Source organism: Bubalus bubalis, chromosome 15 (genome assembly GCF_019923935.1).
Source record: "Bubalus bubalis isolate 160015118507 breed Murrah chromosome 15, NDDB_SH_1, whole genome shotgun sequence".
NCBI lineage: Eukaryota > Metazoa > Chordata > Mammalia > Artiodactyla > Bovidae > Bubalus > Bubalus bubalis.
In genome coordinates this window covers 1227241-1245938 of record NC_059171.1, presented here as the reverse complement: position 1 = coordinate 1245938, position 18698 = coordinate 1227241, and the positions used below count along the sequence as shown (strand labels likewise).

Sequence of the window (18698 nt, the reverse complement as noted above, 5' to 3'; positions counted from 1 at the left end):
AGGCAAACCTTTTCAAGTGGTATGGACTTCCCCAGCCCTCTTTTTTTGTCTTCCAGCGTTTGCTTGTCCAGACTGGAGTGTGTATTTCTTTTCCCTCTTCAGCTTTCTGACCCATATTCCCATAGATTAGCTGGCTGACTTGAGAGCCACATGAAAATCTCTCCTCTTTTTCTGTTTGTGTTTTAAACATTCACTCCCACAATAATATGCTCTTACATTTTACCACAGAATCTCTACCCCAGGTCTCTGCTTTTCCTACCTCCTTTCTCCCCCTTGGCCTTATGAGTGTCCACTATCATTTACTGCCGAGTAAACCGCTTCTGGGATTAGACTGGATGCCTCTGTTAGTGTCCTGGTCTTTCTTACCTCGGCCTTTAAAACACTGTGTTGTAACTCATCAACAGGCTGAATCTCACAATAAAATAATAACTTAATGAGGACAGCACTTTTATTTTGTTTACCATTGTATCTCTGCTTCCAACGTTGCCAGATATTGACCTGGATAAATAAATGATTGTTTTATTTGAAAACAAAATATTGTTCTTTATGACTTTCAAGACCTGGCCTTCTACATATGAGCCGTCTAATATACCCCAAGAGACAGACTGGGCCGACGAGTGCCATCTTCATCTTACTGATGCAGGGACTGAGGGTACATGATTTGCGTGAGGTAATTCAGCTACACGACAGCACCCAGAATCCAGGTCTCTGCCTCGGCACATTACTCTTCTTCTAGCTTCTTGGACAGTCTCCAGGTGGATGCCGCCTGCCAGGTTATTCTAATAGAGAGCACGCTGGGTGGAAGGCCCACTTACTCCAGGCAGGAGCTCGGACTCAGTCACGCCTGCTGAGGAGCTCATATGACCAGCGGTTTGTATCCAAGCATCTACTGCTTCAGAAACAACTTCCAAACCCTGCTGTGCACTGAGATTCTCTCCAAACACTCTCTCTTTATTCCCACCCTTAAAATAAGAAGCATTTACAGAGGGAAGCACAGAGGCTTTAGTGTCCAGTAGAACTGGAGTCAGATCTCATCTCAGCTCTTTATAGCTTTGTGATTCTCTGACCTAACCTCCCAGAGCCTCATAGCTCTCTGAGATGCTGCACTCTTTACAAGCAAATCTGTAAAGCTCCTCGCCCTGTCTCGGTCCAGCGTAGTTGTGTGGTCATTCAGTAAAGGGCATTTGGTAAATTCAGGCTTAAATTGAAAAAAGTAGGGAAAAATCACTAGGCCATTCTGGTATGACGTACATCAAATCCCTTACCATTATACAGTGGAGGTGATGAATAGATTCAAGGGATTAGATCTGGTAGACAGAGTGCCTGAATAACTATGGACGGAGGTTTGTAACACTGTACAGGATGCAGTAACCAAAACCAATCCAAAGAAAAAGAAATACAGGATGGCAAAGTGGCTGTCTGAGGAGGCTTTACAGATATTTGAGAAAAGAAGAGAAGCAAAAGGCAAGGGAGAAAGGGAAAGATAGACCGAACTGAATGCAGAGTTCCAGAGAATAGCAAGGAGAGATAAGAAAGCCTTCTTAAGTGAACAATGCAAAGAAATAGAGGAAAACAACAGAATGGGAAAGACTAGAGATCTCTTCAAGAAAATTAGAGATACCAAGGGAATATTTCATACAAGAATGGGCAGACCAAGGACAGAAAGGGTAAGGACCTAACAGAACCAGAAGATATTAAGAAGAGGTGTGAAGAATACCCAGGAGAACTATACAAAAAAGGCCTTCATGATCTGGATAACCATGATGGTGTGGTCACTCACCTAGAGCCAGCCATTCTGGAGTGTGAAGCCAAGTGGGCCTTAGGAAGCATCACTATGAACAAAGCTAGTGGAGGTGACAGAATTCCAGCTGATCTATCTCAAATCCTAAAAGACGATCCCGTTACAGTGCTGCACTCAATACGCCAGCAAATTTGGAAAACTCAGCAGGGGCCACAGGACTGGAAAAGGTCAGTTTTCATTCCAATCTCAAAGAAGGGCAATGCCAAAGAATGTTCAAACTATTCTATGATTGCATTCATAGCAAGGTTATGCTCAAAATCCTGTAAGGTGGGCTTCAGCAAGATGTGAACCGAGAACTTCCAGATGTACAAGCTGGATTTAGAAGAGGCAGAGGAACCAGAGATCAAATTGCCAACATTTGTTGGATCATAGAAAAAGCAAGGGAATTCCAGAAAGACTTCTACTTCTGATTTACTGACTATACTGAAGCATTTGACTGTGTAGGTCACAACAAACTGGACGACTCTTAAAGAGATGGAAATACCAGACCACCTTATCTGTCTCCTGAGAAACCAGTATGCAGGTCAAGAAGCAACAGTTAGAACCAGATATCAAACAACCGATTGTTTCAGAATTGGTAAAGGAGTATGACAAGGCTGTATACTGTCACCCTGCTTATTTAACTTATATGCAGAGTACATCATGTGAAATGCTGGCATGGATGAATTATAAGTGGGAATCAAGACTGCCAAGAGAAAGATCAACAGCTTCAGATATGCAGATGATACCACTCTAATAGAATCAAGATTGCCAGGAGAAATAGCAACAACCTCAGATAGACAGATGACACCACCCTTATGACAGAAAGCGAAGAACTAAAGAGCCTCTTGATGAAAGTGAAACAGGAGAGTGAAAAAGTTGGCTTAAAACTCAACACTCAGAAAACTAAGATCATGGCGTCTGGTCCCATCACTTCATGGCAAATAGATGGGGAAACAGTGGAAACAGAGAGACTTTATTTTCTGGGCTCCAGAATCACTGCAGATGGTGACTGCAGCCATGAAATTAAAAGACGCTGCTCCTTGGAAGGAAAGCTGTGAGCAACCTAGACAGCATATGAAAAAGCAAAGACATTACTTTGCCAACGCAGGTCTGTCTAGTCAAAGAAAGAAAGTGAAAGAAAGTGGAGTCGCTCAGTTGTGTCTGACTCTTTGCGACCCCATGGACTGTAGCCTCCAAGGCTCCTCTGTCCATGAGATTTTCCATGGACAATAGTACTGGAGTGGGCTGCCATTTCCTTCTCCAGGGGATTTTCCCGACCCAGGGATTGAACCCAGGTCTCCCGCATTGCAGACAGACGCTTTACCATCTGAGCCACCAGAGAAGTCCTATAATTTAATCAAAGCCAACAAGCCACAATAATGTCTGGCTCCTTGTGACCCTGTGGACTGTAGCCTACCAGGCTCCTCCATCCATGGGATTCTCTAGGCAAGAATACTGGAGTGGATTGGCCATTTCCTTCTCCAGGGGATCTTCCCGACCCAGGGATCGTTTCTCCCCGGGTCTCCCCCATCGCAGGCAGATACTTTACTCTTTGAGCCACCAGGGAAGCCCACCACTCAGACGGTGTCCTGTCTAGTCAAGGCTATAGTTTTTCCAGTAGTCATGTATGGATGTGAGAGTTGGACTATAAAGAAAGCTGAGCACTGAAGAATTGATGCTTTTGAACTGTGGTGTTGGAGAAGACTCTTGAGAGCCCCTTGGACAGCAAGGAGATCCAACCACGCCATCCTAAAGGAAATTAGTCCTGAATATTCACTGGAAGGACTGATACTGAAGTTGAAACTCCAATACTTTAGCCACCTGATGCAAAGAACTAACTCACTGGAAAATACCCTGATGCTGGGAAAGATTGAAGGCAGGAGAAGAAAGGGATGACAGAGGACGAGACGGTTGGAATGGCATCACCGACTCAATGGACATGAGTTTGAGCAAACTCCAGGAGGTGGTGATGGACAGGGAGGCCTGGTGGGCTGCAGTCCATGGGGTCACAAGAGTCAGACACAACTGAGTGACTGAACTGACTGAAAATCACTGTGGATGCTGATTGCAGCCATGAAATCAGAAGACACTTGCTCCTTGGAAGGAAAGCTATGACCAACCCAGACAGACTATTAAAATGCAGAGACATCACTTTGCTGACAAAGGTCCATACAGTCAAAGCTACAATTTTTCCAGTAGTTATGTACAGATGTGAGAGGTGGACCATAAAGAAGGTTGAGTGCCAAAGAATTGATGCTTTTGAACTGTGGTGTTGCAGAAGATTCTTGAGAGTCCCCTGAACAGCAAGGAGATCAAACCAGTACATCATAAAGGAAATCAACCCTAAATATTCACTGGAAGGACTGATGCTGAAGCTGAAACTCCAATACTTTGGCCATCTAATGAGAAAAGCCAATTCGTTGGAAAGACCCTGATGTGGGAAAGATTGAGGGCAGGAGGAGAAGGAGGCAATAGAGGTTGAGACGACTGGATAGCATCATTGACTCAATAGACATGAGTTTGAGCAAACCCTGGGAGATGGGAAAGGACAGGGAAGACTGGCATGCTGCAGTCCATGGGGTCGCAAGGAGTTGGACAGGATCTGTGACTGAACGACAACACCAAATTTAGTAAATTTTCAACATCAGCAAGGAATACTGATAGGTAGTCATTAAAATTCAGTGTTTGGAGAAGGAGAAATATCACATGACATCCCTTATATGCAGAGTTTAAAAAGAAACGATACAAATGAACTTACAAAACAGGCACAGACTTAGAGAACAAACTTACGGTTGCCTGGGGGAAGGATGGGGGAAGGGATAGTTAGGGAGTTTGGGATGGGCATGTACACACTGCTGTATTTAAAATGGATAACCAACAAGGTACAACACATGGAACTCTGCTCAATGATATGTGTCAGCCTGGATGGGAGGGGAGTTTAGAGAAGAATGGATACATGTATACATATGGCTGAGTCCCTTCCCTATTTGCCTGAAACTATCACAATGCTCTTTGTTAATTGGCTCTACAAAAGAGAAAGTTAGGAGAAAGCAATGGCACCCGACTCCAGTACTCTTGGCTGGAAAAATCCCATGGATGGAGGAGCCTGGTAGGCTGCAGTCCATGGGGTCGCTAAGGGTCAGACACGACTGAGCGACTTCACTCTCACTTTTTACTTTCACGCACTGGAGAAGGAAATGGCAACCCACTCCAGTGTTCTTGCCTGGAGAATCCCAGGGATGGGGGAGCCTGGTGGGCTGCTGTCTATGGGGTCGCACAGAGTCAGACATGACTGAAGCGACTTAGCAGCAGCAACATCTCCAGTAAAATAACAAAAGTGAGAAGCATTTCATAATTGAAAAGAGCTACAGACAAGTGTCCCTCTAGTTGTTCAAGGCTCTGCTTTAAATTGACAAGAATCACTAGTTGGTTAAGTCATTTTTCTAATCAAACTAATTTCTCATAGGGTGTGATAAGGAGCCAAACATGCGTGTTACAGTGATTTTTACCTTTTTCTCACAAAGATGATAGTGAATGCCAATCTGACTAAGAAAATATAAAACACGGTTTAGTAATGTAAACAGAGAAAAGACTAAGGTGAAAATGAACAGTGCAGTTATTCTTACAGTGAAACTTCCACCTGGCTCCAGGGCCAGAAGTGCTTGCTATGAGAAATTTAAGCATCCCCATCTCATTCATTCATTCATTCAACGGATTTCAAAATGAAAATTCAGTACATTTGCCAAGACATTAAATACATCTGATGTAGAAATAGCAGCCATACAACTAAGATCTGGGATTCATTACAAATGTAGAAATATTAGGGCTTTAGAAATCAGTTTAGATCATAATTTTTGAAGATTATATTGTTCTTTAGTGAAGGACTTGATTCTGTAAATTTAGTATTTCTAATAAAACATTTGTCATTGTTGTTCTGTCACTGAGTCGTGTCCAACTCTTTGCAACCCCATGGACTGCAGCACCCTAGGCCTCCCTGTCCTTCGCCATCTCCTGGAGTTTGCTCAAACTCATGTCCATTGAGTCGGTGATAAAACATAACCTAACATTAATTAAATATACCATTCTTCTGTTACCTTGAACTTACCCTGAGTTGTTTCATTATTGGAAAGCACAGCTTTTACAGACGTGGTTGGTACAAATGTATGTTCAGGGCACGTGATTTATTCTGAAAGAATCAGCTACCTACTTGTGTATTTTTTTAAAAACTAGGCAGGAAAATAATACAACTTTACATTTGTATAGAGCTTTAGGTCTACAAAATGATTGAAAAGCCTCAGTACATGTTCAAAGATATGCAGAAAGGGGAAGTGCCTACTCAGAGCACAGCGCACACAGCACCGCGAATTCAGAGGCCCCCCCAGCAGAGCGGACCCCGATGACTTCCGGGGGACCAGACTTATGAACCAGGCACACCACAGCAGCCCGAAGGAACTCAGACAAGAAAATGGCACTCTGTAGCTGAAGCCCTGACTGAGACAGGGCCCTTAAGGAGACAAACAGCAAGAGACAGGGAGAGAACCAGACAGGAGAGAGGACGCTGAGGCTTACACGTACTCTAGAATTTAAACAAGCACCAATCAGACAGTGACATATAGTTATTTGTATTTCATGTAATGGTTTTAGCATCTCTCTTATATCACTCCAGTTATTGGCAATTGCAAATAGCCATTATTATGCATACATAGCAAACAGTGCTATATAAACTCAGACAACTTTACCAAAAAAGTCTATTGATATTAAGCCATTAATTATAATAAAAATAAATACAGACTCCCTTGCATCATCAGAGGCTGTCCCAGGCTTCCCCAGTGGCTCAGTGGTAAAGAATTCACCTGGAACTGGCGGTGAGACGGCTGACAGAACCTGACAGAACGTCTCAGCAAAATCAACCCCCAGCTCAGGGCAGGTGCTTAACAAATCCTCATGAGGGTCCATTGCCATGAAAAAGTAAAAACTTTAAGCCCCAGTGATATGAAAGCATCGAGAAGTAAGATGTATTCAACGCTGAGTGGAGCAAAGGAACGATGAGGTCGCTAGTCAGCAGTTCGCCAGAAGATGCCTCTTACTCCCGCGCTCAGCAGTGTGAGGCCACTCTTTGTGCCGAGTGTGGGGCTGGTTTTGTCCCAAGAGCACACTGCCACCAGAAAACGAAGTGAAAGATTTTTTTTTTTCCCAGCCGGAAATGTTTTAGGACCATGAAGAGCCAGAGCTTGAATCAGAAAATACATGAGTGTCCCTTCAAAGCTATCATAACTAACTATTTCATTAGTGGCTTTCAGAAAAGAAACATTTCAGTCATATTTCTCTGCCTTGCTGATTGAATGTTTGAAAAACTCAAATCATGAGACTCTATACTCCTTGATCGTGGTGTGCGTGTGTGTGAATTCATTCAGTTGTGTCTGACTCTTTGTGACCCCATGGACTGCAGCCCGCCAGGCTCCTCTATCCATGTGGTTCTCCAGGCAAGAATACTGGAGTGGGTTGTCATGCCCTCCTCCAGGGGATCTTCCCGACCCAGGGATTGAACCCATGTCTCTTACATCTCCTGCACTGGCAGGCGGGTTCTTGATCCTGGCAGTATTGGAATTTTTCCAAATATAATGACACCGTCATCCACTAGATTTGATGTCAAATATTTTGAATCACTTCTAGAGTTCGTGGATTTGTGTACCTTCCATCAACCAAGTCCTTTCTCTAAAGCCGTGTTCATCCAATGACATGTCAAAGAGCCTGTGTGTTCCGTCATCACAGAGAGAAGCAGGAGGGTGGATATGCAGAAAGAGAAGAAGGGAAAAGATGAAGATCTTTACAGAGAGGAGAAATAAATCAAGGAAATAAAATCTTCCACGGGTTTCCTCAACCTTTGCTTAATCAGATTGAAGACAGCACATGTGATAAACAGAACCATGTCAGCTAATAAGTAATGCTCTCAAGAGAATTTGACTATGTGCGTCTTGACTGCATGACCTGGGCAGCTGTGCTTGAGTTCAGTCTTCTTTTTCACACACAAGGGTCATTCCCTTGCTGTTAGAAGATGCTGTCGCCTCTGCTGCAGTAACCTGCCTAGGAGGCTTCCCCTCTTCCTCATCTAATTTCAAAATCAGAAGGAAGAGCCTGGGTGGTAGATCACATTACTCTTCCTAATTATTTACTGCTCTTGTGTAAAGGATTATATGCTTCCACCCATCGCCAAGGAATGTGGAGGACGGGGTCCCTGGGGAGAGAATGTACGCCCTCTTCCACGGGCTTCACATGCCCTGCTGGCCCCACTGAACTTGAAACGGAAGTGAGAAATGCCTCATCCAAGCAGAAGCACCGAACCCAGCCAGAAACCCCGGGATGGACACGTGACTCGACCCTGCACCAGGAAGTCAGCAGGACGTAGGGGCACACACTCCGCCCTCAGCCCTGGTCCCTCTGCCCAGGACGCAGACTCAGGCCTGCAGATGGGGCAGCAGGGACGGGAGAAGTGTCAGGATGCACATCGATACCCAGAATGACCGAGTGGAGAGAGAAAGCCATGAGGTGCTCACAGTCAGCTAAGGCGCTGAACAAAGGAAAGCAGACGCACTGAGCCCCATGGCCTGGCTCCACCCCGAGAAGGGCGTGCTCTGACCAGGCCAGCTCCCTCACACCAGACTCTAAAGTGAAAGTGCCACGGGGCAGAGGGGCACCTGGCCAACAGTCACACCCTGAAATAGGAATAAGAGATGCACAAACCGCTGAGGCTTTCTGTTCTCATCACAAGCCTGCAGAAGCTGGCTAAGCCAGGCGTGTTATAATCGTATACAGAACAACAGGAGGGTGCGTTAGGGCTCGAGACCCTCTTGGGAGAGAGTTCTAACACAGTTCCTTCCGGGCACCCCTCCCCTTGACATACACACTGACTCTCCAGGTGGGGAACCTTCAGCAGAGGAACCAGCTCTTACCACTGGTGATTTCCATCCCCTTCATCTGAAGTCCCCTCAGCCCTTAACTTATAACCCATCAGATACACAACAGTGTGTCTGTTTTTCAGAGGGTTAAAAGCTGTTAAGGGGGAAAAAAAAGGTAATAGAACTTTTCTGTTACATAGCTGGCACCTTGTATACAGAGAAAAAACCAATACCCTTTGCCAGATCACATAAAGGTCACTCTGCAATCTGAATTCAAATTTTAAGAAAACACTGTGCTTACATTATGAAGTAAATAAGTCTCTCCAGTTTTTGAAAACTAGAAAACAAAACTTATCTGGTTCTTTTTTCTGTCAACTCCTTACCTTCTGTGGACTCTTTTATATGAAGGCGTTTGTTGAGTTCATCCAATTTGTTCTTCATGTGTGAAAATAAAAAACAAAGAAAAGGGAAAAGAAAGCAGATCAGAAACGGTCTTTCTTTCCAGCACCCTTCTCTCTATTCAGTACCCAGCTAAATTCAAAATAGGATCCTAAGCTTCATCAATATCACACGCTCTATAAAGTGTTACTACTTTATCTCAAATTGACACTGAGGCTGTACTTCTGAGCGATCTCTGGTGTTGAACATGCTATTTAATCTCTCCATGACTTTGCTTCCTTTTCTTAAAACCATGGATAATCATGGGACCAGCCTCCCATGTCCATGATGAGGATTAGGGCACATATATACAAATTAACTCTAATATTGCCTCAAAAGTTTGGATTAATCTCTAGGTACACTAAAGTGATTCCCAAACAAATTTATAAAATTGCTTTTTCTAAAGTAGAAATGGAATGATCCAGCCATCCTGAAACTGTCGTGACTCAGCGATTCCATTTGCACTGTGGATCCTGGAGACACTCGGCACGGGCACAGACACCTGCAGCAGTGCCGACAGCCGCAGTCTTGAGGCGCAACGGCTGCAGCTACCAAACGTGCTCAAGTAGCCAAAGGAACACAGTCGTGATGCGCTAGCTGTGCAATTACGCATTATAATAGCCATTGATATTAGCAATAAAAATGAATGAGAGAAAACTTCATGTATTAATTTGTAAAAACTCTTTAAAATACAGTGATCAACAAATAAATGCAGGATACATATGGTATAACAGCATTTACATAAAAAATATAAAACTTCCAGGGGACTTCCCTGGCGGTCCAGTGGGTAAGACTCCACACTTCCAGTGTAGGGGCCATCAGTTCAGTCCCTGGTGTGGGAATTGGATCCAAAATGCTTCGAGGAGCAGCCAAAAAAACATCTTTTTAATAAAAAATAAAATATTCAAAACTATACAATAGGTTATTTTAGGGAACTATACTAAAGGTATCTTGATATATTATTTGAGATACCTATGTACGGAGTGAAAGTACAGAGGCCTCCATGGCAATTATAGGGCTTCCTCGGTGGTAAGAATCCATCTACCAATGCAGGGGACTCCAATTGGATCCCTGGGTCAGGAAGATCCCCTGGAGTAGGAAATGACAACCTACTCCTATAGTCTTGCCTGGAAAATCCCTTGGAGAGAGGAGCCTGTCGGGTTACAGTCCATCAGGTCTCAAAGAGTTAGACACAGCTGAGCACAGCACAGCATGGCAATTATATATACTGTATTCAGGATATTGGGCTTCCCTGGGGGCTCAGATAGTAAAGAATCTGCCTGCAGTGCAGGAGACCTGGGTTCAATCTCTGGGTTGGGAAGATCCCCTGGAGGAGGGCATGGCAACTCACTCCAGTATTCTTGCCTGGAGAATCCCATGGACGGAGGAGCCTGGCAGGCTGTAGCCCATTGAGTTGCAAAGAGTCAGACATGACTAAGCGACTAAGCACAGCACAGGATATTAATTAGCTTTGAGGTAGGAAGGAAGTGGGATTGGGATGGGGGTGTCACGTGGAGCTTCCGTTCCATCTTTAACGTTTTCTTTCTCACGATGTCTATATATTGAAGTATTCATTTTATTCATCTTTATCTTTTTTGTATATCTGTGTTTTTTTTGTTTTTTTTTTTTTTAAGAAAAGTAGTCTTTTGGAGAAAACCATTGAGAAAATAAAGATGATCTAGAATCCCTCCAAAACAGTTTAAGATAAAACAACCAAAATATTTCTTGTTTCCCAGAGGAAAGGTAATTCAGAAAACAAGATCTAATAGATGCCTCTATAAATATAACTGGAATTCACTTCAAAGACCACTTCCTGTTGACATGGGCAACTCAACTCCTCCAGCTGAAGTCTTAGAATCACCTACTTTAATTAGTGCTGTTAATTCTCATCAGGAGCTAAAGTAGGAGACATTAAAGGGGATATAGGACTCCCCTGGCAGTAGAGTGGTTAAGACTTCACCTTCTAATGCAGGGGCTGAGGGTTCAACTCCTGGTCAGGGAGTTAGGATCCTATATGCCTTGAGGCCAAAAAACCAAAACATAAAACAGAAGCAATATTGAAACAAATTCAACAAAGACTTTAAAAATGGTCCACATTAAAAAAAAAAGAAAACTTAAAGATAATGAGCTCATATGTAAAAAAATAAGGCATGGGTGGAGGGACAGGAAGCAACCTCGCTCCCACGGCGGCTCCCAGACTGTGGCTCGCAGGCCCCAAGGAGCCCTAGGAGGCAGACAGTGGCAGGGGGAGGGGGAGAGACCAATAAGAAAACTAGTTTCCATTCTTCTGAGGTCTAATGAGAAGATCACACATTGCCTGTAATAAAACCACACGTGCAAAAATCGCAGATTGCTTTGCTTTGTGTTGGAACCCTATCAGCTCAGTGTGGTAACACTGGTTGTGTCTTGCTGTCAGGAGTACTGATTGGCAACTTTAAAGGTCATTGATCAATATAAAATTCAATAAGCCAGTCATTATCGGCTATACTCCAGTACAAAAGAAAAAGCTGAAAAATATCCACTGGGATTTCGAATGAGATTGCTTTGAATCTATAGATTAATTTAGGAAGAACTGCCATGAATATTGAGTCCTTCAATGAATGATGAGTACCGGTTCATTTACTTCAGTTCAATTCAGTTCAGTTGCTCAGTCATGTCCGACCATTTGCGACCCCATGGACTGCAGCACGCCAGGCCCCCCGTCCATCACTAACTCCCAGAGTTTACTCAAACTCATGTCCGTTGAGTCAGTGATGCCGTCCAACCGTCTCATCCTCTGTCGTCCCTTCTCATTTATTTAGGTCTTTACTTTCTCTCAATACTGTTATACAGTTTTCAGCATTCCTAGATATTTTATATTTTTGACACTATTGTAAGTGTTTTAAAATGTCATTATCCAATTGTCTGTTGCTATATTTAGAAATACAATTGATTTTTACATACGAGAAAAAAATCATTACTGGACATGTGCTTGTTCCAACAACTGTCCAACTGGCTGTGCGGGGCAGCACCTATTTGCACGCCCACCCACGCCCTACTGCCCGCTTCCCTCCCCTGCCCTGTGTCCAGGAGGCTGATGTCTAGGGACATCAAAGAGCAAGCTTGCCCTGTGGCTGGGCTCCAACAGCGAGAGGCACCAGCAGGGGGTGGCGAGGCCGTGCCCACACCCCCAGCTTCCTCTCTCCAGGCGCCATCACCCAGATTTCAGGCCCCGCCTACAGGGTTCGTTCTACATGTGCTGATGACTGTTCCTCCCCTTTCTTATTGAGATCCAGATTGGTGCCCTGGGAGCCCCAGGCACCTTTACCATCCCTCCTCGATTTCCCTCTACCCTGCCAGCTTTGTAAATAGTCTTCTCATTAAATGTGATTGAAACAATTCCTTTAAACCTTCTTGAAAAACTTCTTCTGCACGGGCCATCTGTTTCCTATTGGGACCATGACTGCTAGACATGTGATTCAGGTTGAAAAAAAGAAAAACGTTTGGTTAGGAATTGCGACTCCACAGAATAGCATGAATTTTATTTTTTGCTCTTCATTATCTATGCCTGTGCTGTCCAATATGGTGGCCACAAGCCACTAAATAAAATTAAAAATTTAGTTCCAAGTGCTCGAAAGCTGTGTAGCTAGTAACTACTATTTTGGATGATGCAGAAAGACCATTGTATCATCAGAGAAAGTTCTATCGGACAGCACTGCTCTACACCCAACAGGCTCTTCCATAATAAACAAAAAAGATTACTTCTACCTTTGGCTCTGCCTTATCATCACAGGTACAGCCCAGGTCAAAATCGGACTGAAGGTACATAACCCCTGGGTAATTGGGTCTGGTGACTTCCTCTGGCATAGTCGGTCTGAAGGTGTTGGTACGAAGGAGATGGTTCAGACTCCCGTGGGTCCCGTTATTTGGAGCCGGCTTCAATCCCAGGAGATCTGATGAGAAGAAAGAAAAGGGCCAGGTACTTTGTAAATGTTTTTGATGAGATAGGAGGAGAGTCAAAGCCATTCACCTTCCAAGGTCCGGAAAACTTGGAACACAAATCAGAATGGGATAACCAAATTCAGACGGCAGGCTCCCTTCTGAGCTCCCAAGTCATCCTTGCCTGATGAGGTCTTGGCAACAACTTTCTAAAATAGCATTTTCACGGCCTGATATCAAGAAAGACATTCCCACAAAGAAAGAGTGAAGGAAAATAGGGCCTCGCTTCGCCACCTTTATGTCTGTGATAGCTACAACCCAAGGACCATCAGCGTCAGGGTTGTCGCCTTCCTGCTTCTCTGTAAGACTTTTTATCCCGAGTTTTGAAGTGGGGCTTATGATCAATAAATAACCTCGAGCCTGCCCTCTCATGCACTCCACAGAAGTACAGGACAAGAGGAGGCTCTGGCCGTGTGCCCTGAAGGGCCGCTGTGAAATGAACAGGCTGATTTCAGAGCGAGTGAGAAGGCTGCCAAGCAGGCACACAGGGACTGGCCTGAGCCGAGAGGCAGGGCCGGGGAGCGCCGGCAGCCCAGAGGGGAAGGGACCCAGGAGACCCGACGTGCAGACTCCCCCTCTGACCGCCAGACTGGCGCTCCCTTACTAAATAGGAAAAGCTGTCCTCATCCAGCAACTAGAGACTCCAGGAAGAAAAATAATTAGGAGCACATAAATAGCTGGCCAGCCGTGCGCGGGCTGCGCTGGGAGAGATGGAGGCAGGGGGCAGGGTGGGGGGGCGCTGTGCCCAGCGCTCGCTTCACCCGGCCTGCGACCCGTGGTGTCAGACTGTAATGCTGTGTTAGATTAGCCGGAGGCTGCCAACAGCAACACCATGAAAACTCCCCATTAGTCAACTGTTGAAGGAAGACAAAGAAGCCTTAGAAGGGGGATGATATTCTGTCCCTTGAACCAATGGGCAAATTACAGCATTTTTTTAATGAAAAGATGAGGTGATCCCAGAAAACAGACACCTCATTTCTTTCTCCAACATCGAAAGGAGTTCATATGTTAACTCCGGATTGTTTTCTTGGTTTTGATGAAATAAGTGACTTACCGCACATAACGTTGTAAAGTTCAATGTTTTCAAATGGAGGTACTTTGGTCTTGTACTTAAATGTTGGGCCATAACCTACAAAAACAGTCTTCCGAAAGAAAAGAAAACAAACAAAAACAATTAGGCATTGCTAATATCCAGGAGCAACCCTCCCTCCAGTTATGAATGCTCTGCAAGCTTCACTCACACCACCATTCCCATCCTTTTTTAGAACCTCTAAAATACACTTCAATTCATAGTTCTGGGAGCATACCTGCATACTGTTGACCTTGTTATCAAATCCATGGTCTCCCTGGAAAAAACATTTTCCTGATGGTTTCTTATAAACCTCCAAAGGTTTCCTAGAGTGAAACGATTGTACAATCAATCAGGACTTCTCATAAAATTGGTCTGATAAAAAAAAGTCCAGTGCACAAAAAGATCTATAAGAAGTGGATTTTACTAATACAAGCGTATTCCTCTCCACTTTGCATCATTCCCAGGGCGATGAAAGATGATGCTGTCTTTTTGCCCCCAGTGCTTTGGCCTTGACGATCAGCCTAGAACAGATTGGGACCTGAGTTCTGGCGCCCTCCTCCTGTCTCACGGTCGTATTGAGCCGAGCGCTGGCCACAGGCACAGACATGCCCTGTAGGTGCTGCTCCCTGCTCCAGACCACCCCAATTAAGAGACTGTCACGCTAAAGGAGTCACACAAAGCTTCTGGTTTCCCAGTGCATATAAAAGTTATATTTACACTATACTGTATTAAGTATGCAGTAGGATTATGTCTAAGAAAACAACGCACATACCCTAATTTAAGAATAGCGCTGTTGGAAAAAGGGCACCAACAGACTTTCTCAATGCAGAGTTGCCACAAACCTTCAACTGTCTGCTCACGTGCCCCACTGGCTCCAGGATTCTCTGCTCCGGGACCAGGTCTGTCTGGCTCACTTCTATATGCCTGTCACTAGGCTCCATGCTTGGAGAAGGCAATGGCACCCCACTCCAGTACTGTTGCCTGGAAAATCCCATGGACGGAGGAGCCTGGTGGGCTGCAGTCCATGGGGTCGCGAAGAGTCGGACAGGACTGAGCGACTTCACTTTCACTTTTCACTTTTATGCATTGGAGAAGGACATGGCAACCCACTCCCGTGTTCTTGCCTGGAGAATCCCAGGGACCGAGGAGCCTGGTGGGCTGCCGTCCATGGGGTCGCTAAGAGTCGGACGCGACTGAAGTGACTTAGCAGCAGCAGCAGGCTCCATGCTAAGCACACACCCAGCTGGCGCTTTTTAAATGTGTGATGTTTGATCAATGAACGGAGATCTGTATTCCATAGAAATATTTGCATATAGAGTTCCCTGTCAACAGATGTGTCTGGGAATAGCGCTGGAAAGTATAACCGAGGGCAAGCGCGGCACATGCGGCAGTGGCACGGCTGAACAAGAGCCAGGCCTCTCGGAGGCAGGGGCTCTGCTGAGGAGCAGAGGCCGGAAACCGTGCTCTCGAGACATCAGAAGCATTTGAACTTCCGTGTTGTGACAGGAAGACGCCTTTTGCTTAGAGTTATGTAGCAGTTTTCCAAAACACTTACATGTTTATTACGACAAATATTCCCTAAGTACGTACAGGCACACGGCACTGAAGTACAGCACTTGGGGAAAAACAAAGAAATTAAACGTTTGAGCCCTTGGTCTTGGGAAAACTACTTTCAGCTTGGGATAATTAGACATGTGCATATAATAGCTCAGCAATTCAAGTTCAACTGAGAAGATGTGCTGCTAGTTAAATGGCTGGCTTTGGTCTATGCTGATCTGCTCAACCGTCTTCATGTGTTACTAACGTCTACGAACTCCCAAGTTTTCTTCATCAACACATACGTGCCCCCTGCAAAGGAAGTGTGGCTTTTCAACCACTGGGTCACCGGGGAGGTCAGGAAATCTCTTTTTATAATGGCCAATGACCCTGCAGCACTGCGGCCACCTTAAGTGAGTGGAGTCGCTCAGTCACGTCTGACTCTTTGCGACCCCATGGACTGTAGCCCCCCAGGCTCCTCTGTCCATGGGACTTTCCAGGCAATAGTACTGGAGTGGATTGCCATTTCCTTCTCCAGCGGATCTTACCAACCTAGGGGTCGAACCCGGGTCTCCCACATTGTAGACAGACGCTTTACCGTCTGAGCCACCAGGGAAGTCTTGCAGCTGCCTTATAGAACCACATACAGTGGAGGGTTAGTCGCTCAATCATGTGCGACTCTTTGCGACCCCAAGGACTGCAGCCTGCCAGGCTCCTCTGTCCATGGGATTCTCCAGGCAAGAATACCAGAGTGGGTAGCCATTCCCTTCTCCAGGGGATCTTCCGACCCAGGGATCGAACCCAGGTCTCCTGCATTGCAGGCGGATTCTTTACTGTCTGAGCCTCCAGGGAAGGCCTCGGGGCCGAGGGGATGGTTATGAAGGTGAGAAACAGGGGCCGCCTGTCCCCGAGGTACCTTGCGACATGCCATCTGCGCTCCACCAGTAAATGGACGTCTTCGATCCTTCTGTTGTTGGCATAGTGCAAACGTTTGGGAAGGTGCTGTTTCAAGTAAGGCTTAAAGTGCTGGTCTGGTTTTTTACACTGAAATATAAATGGACATTGAATTTTGCATGGAGAGTCTTCTAGAAAAGCCCAAGACATTCTCTCCAGAAAGCTGAAGGAGGTTTTAAGTCAAAGGAAAGGCTAATTCGTGAGTAAATGGAATTTGTGACATCCCCGCCGCCCCCCCACCACCATCAAATAATAAACGCGGGAAACAGATTCAAAGCGGATTAGGTAACGTTGAAGAAGACATGGAAGGGTATCACAGAGGGGAGTTAGAAGTTTTTAAGATATGTCCCTGACTCGTGGGACCGTCACTCAGAGTAGCTCAAACTCCAAGGCTTTTCTCAAACACTCTAAGTCCAGGGGAGAGGTGGTGGGGTGGGGGGGGGGGGGCAGGTGGGGGGTGCGGTGCAGAGAGAAGGGAGCACGGTGAGGTTCACGAGGTCACATCCTCAGGCGCTTTTAAACTGTCTAATCTGGGTGGGGAAACAACAGAACGGGGTTGTGCCCTGGTTCAGAAAGTGCAAGGGTCTATTTAACCAACGATGAAGGTTTTTCAGCCCTAATGGCATGATCAAAATACTCCCATTCTGGATCATTGCCAAGACCATTAGGGAGCCCGCTGTTGTCCATGGGCCAGGATTTTTGAAAGCTCTTAGGGAAATAAACACACTGGATGGCAGGGCAGCGAGGAAAACGCTCCTCTCACCCTACGGGGAGGCGAGCATGGGTGGTGAGTATGTGGAAGTCACTCCAAGGGCAGAGGCCCGGGGCACACAACACTTACCGTGAGATTAGCAATAATGACTTTCGGGTCATCTGTTCAAAGAGAGGAGAGAGAGTTCAGAAGAGTTGACAAGAGTCACCGAGAGAAACCATTTTTGCAGCAAGAGACTCAATTCTTTTCTTTTTTTTCTGGAAGTTATTTAGATTTTGTTTCAAGCACATGCAAAACTCTGTGTGGGTATTTAATAGTTCAGTAAGTGAAATACATCAAAATAAGTAGAAATTCTGATGGTAAATGTCCCTGCTAAGTCTGGGTCAACTTTTCTGAAAGGGAATTCCTCCTTTCAGAGCACCAGGATGTTGCTGAGTAAATGGCTTTTTAAAATTCTCCCAGCCTACTCACAGACTTAGAGAACAAACTTACGATTGCCAGGGGGGAGGCTGCAGGAAAGGGATAGTTAGGAAGTTTGCAATGGACATACACACACAGCTATATTTAAAGTGGACGACCAATAAGGACCTACTGTGGAGCACAGTGCACTCTGCTCAGTGTTACGTGGCAGCCTGGAGGGGAGGGGAGGGGAGAATGGATACATGGATATGTATGGCTGAGTCTCTTTGCTGTTCACTTGATACTATCACAACATTGTTAATCAGCTATACCCCAATATAAAATAAAAAGTTAAAAAAAAATCCTCCTAAAGAGTCCCTCTGGAGCCTGGATTGAGTTTACGTTAAATTAAACATCAGGAACTATATTGAGGCATTTGGGGCTTTGAATGTGACTCCCTATGTAGCCGTAGATCTTTGAAACAAGTGACCGCTCACCTTTAAGATGAATCTTCTAATCCATTGAGTTGTTTTTTTCTAAAGGGAATCTGGTTTCCTCAGTAATATCACAGGTCTAATGACATGAGTGGCTGCCCCTTGTCCGTCACACACACACACACACACACACACACACACACACACGGACCTCCTTTTCACTACCAGCAAATAAAAGATATTTTGGTCAATATCCTGAACTAGCTAAAAGCAAAACTATGCAAATAATAGCTGTGTGTAAACTGTGGACAGGATTGTATTATCTGAAGGTCCCCTTTTGGGCGTGGGGGAGTGGGGAGAAAGAGGAGATTGTAGGTTGGTTGGATTTTGTTTTGTTTTCCAAAAATTTGCTTCAGCATGTCATTACAGAAGCAGCAGAAAAGGAAAGCAGCGTTCGGAAGAGATACGGACAGGCAGGAGGGAGCCGTCCCCCGAA

General features: G+C 45.2%; 1 protein-coding gene across 12 annotated transcripts in view; it reads right to left on the bottom strand.

Annotated features, from left to right (window-relative positions):
• The window catches only part of ENPP2 (ectonucleotide pyrophosphatase/phosphodiesterase 2), a 135439-nt gene that overhangs the window by 19243 nt on the left and 97498 nt on the right, over positions 1 to 18698 (bottom strand). For all 12 annotated transcript variants that reach the window (XM_025264960.3, XM_044928496.2, XM_025264963.3 and 9 more), the window contains 6 exons: positions 17499 to 17530; positions 16620 to 16747; positions 14403 to 14490; positions 14150 to 14237; positions 12865 to 13049; positions 9063 to 9114 (listed from right to left, as the gene is read on the bottom strand). In XM_025264960.3, the coding sequence (XP_025120745.3) occupies positions 9063 to 9114; positions 12865 to 13049; positions 14150 to 14237; positions 14403 to 14490; positions 16620 to 16747; positions 17499 to 17530 (573 nt within the window). The remainder of the gene's footprint in view (positions 1 to 9062; positions 9115 to 12864; positions 13050 to 14149; positions 14238 to 14402; positions 14491 to 16619; positions 16748 to 17498; positions 17531 to 18698) is intronic.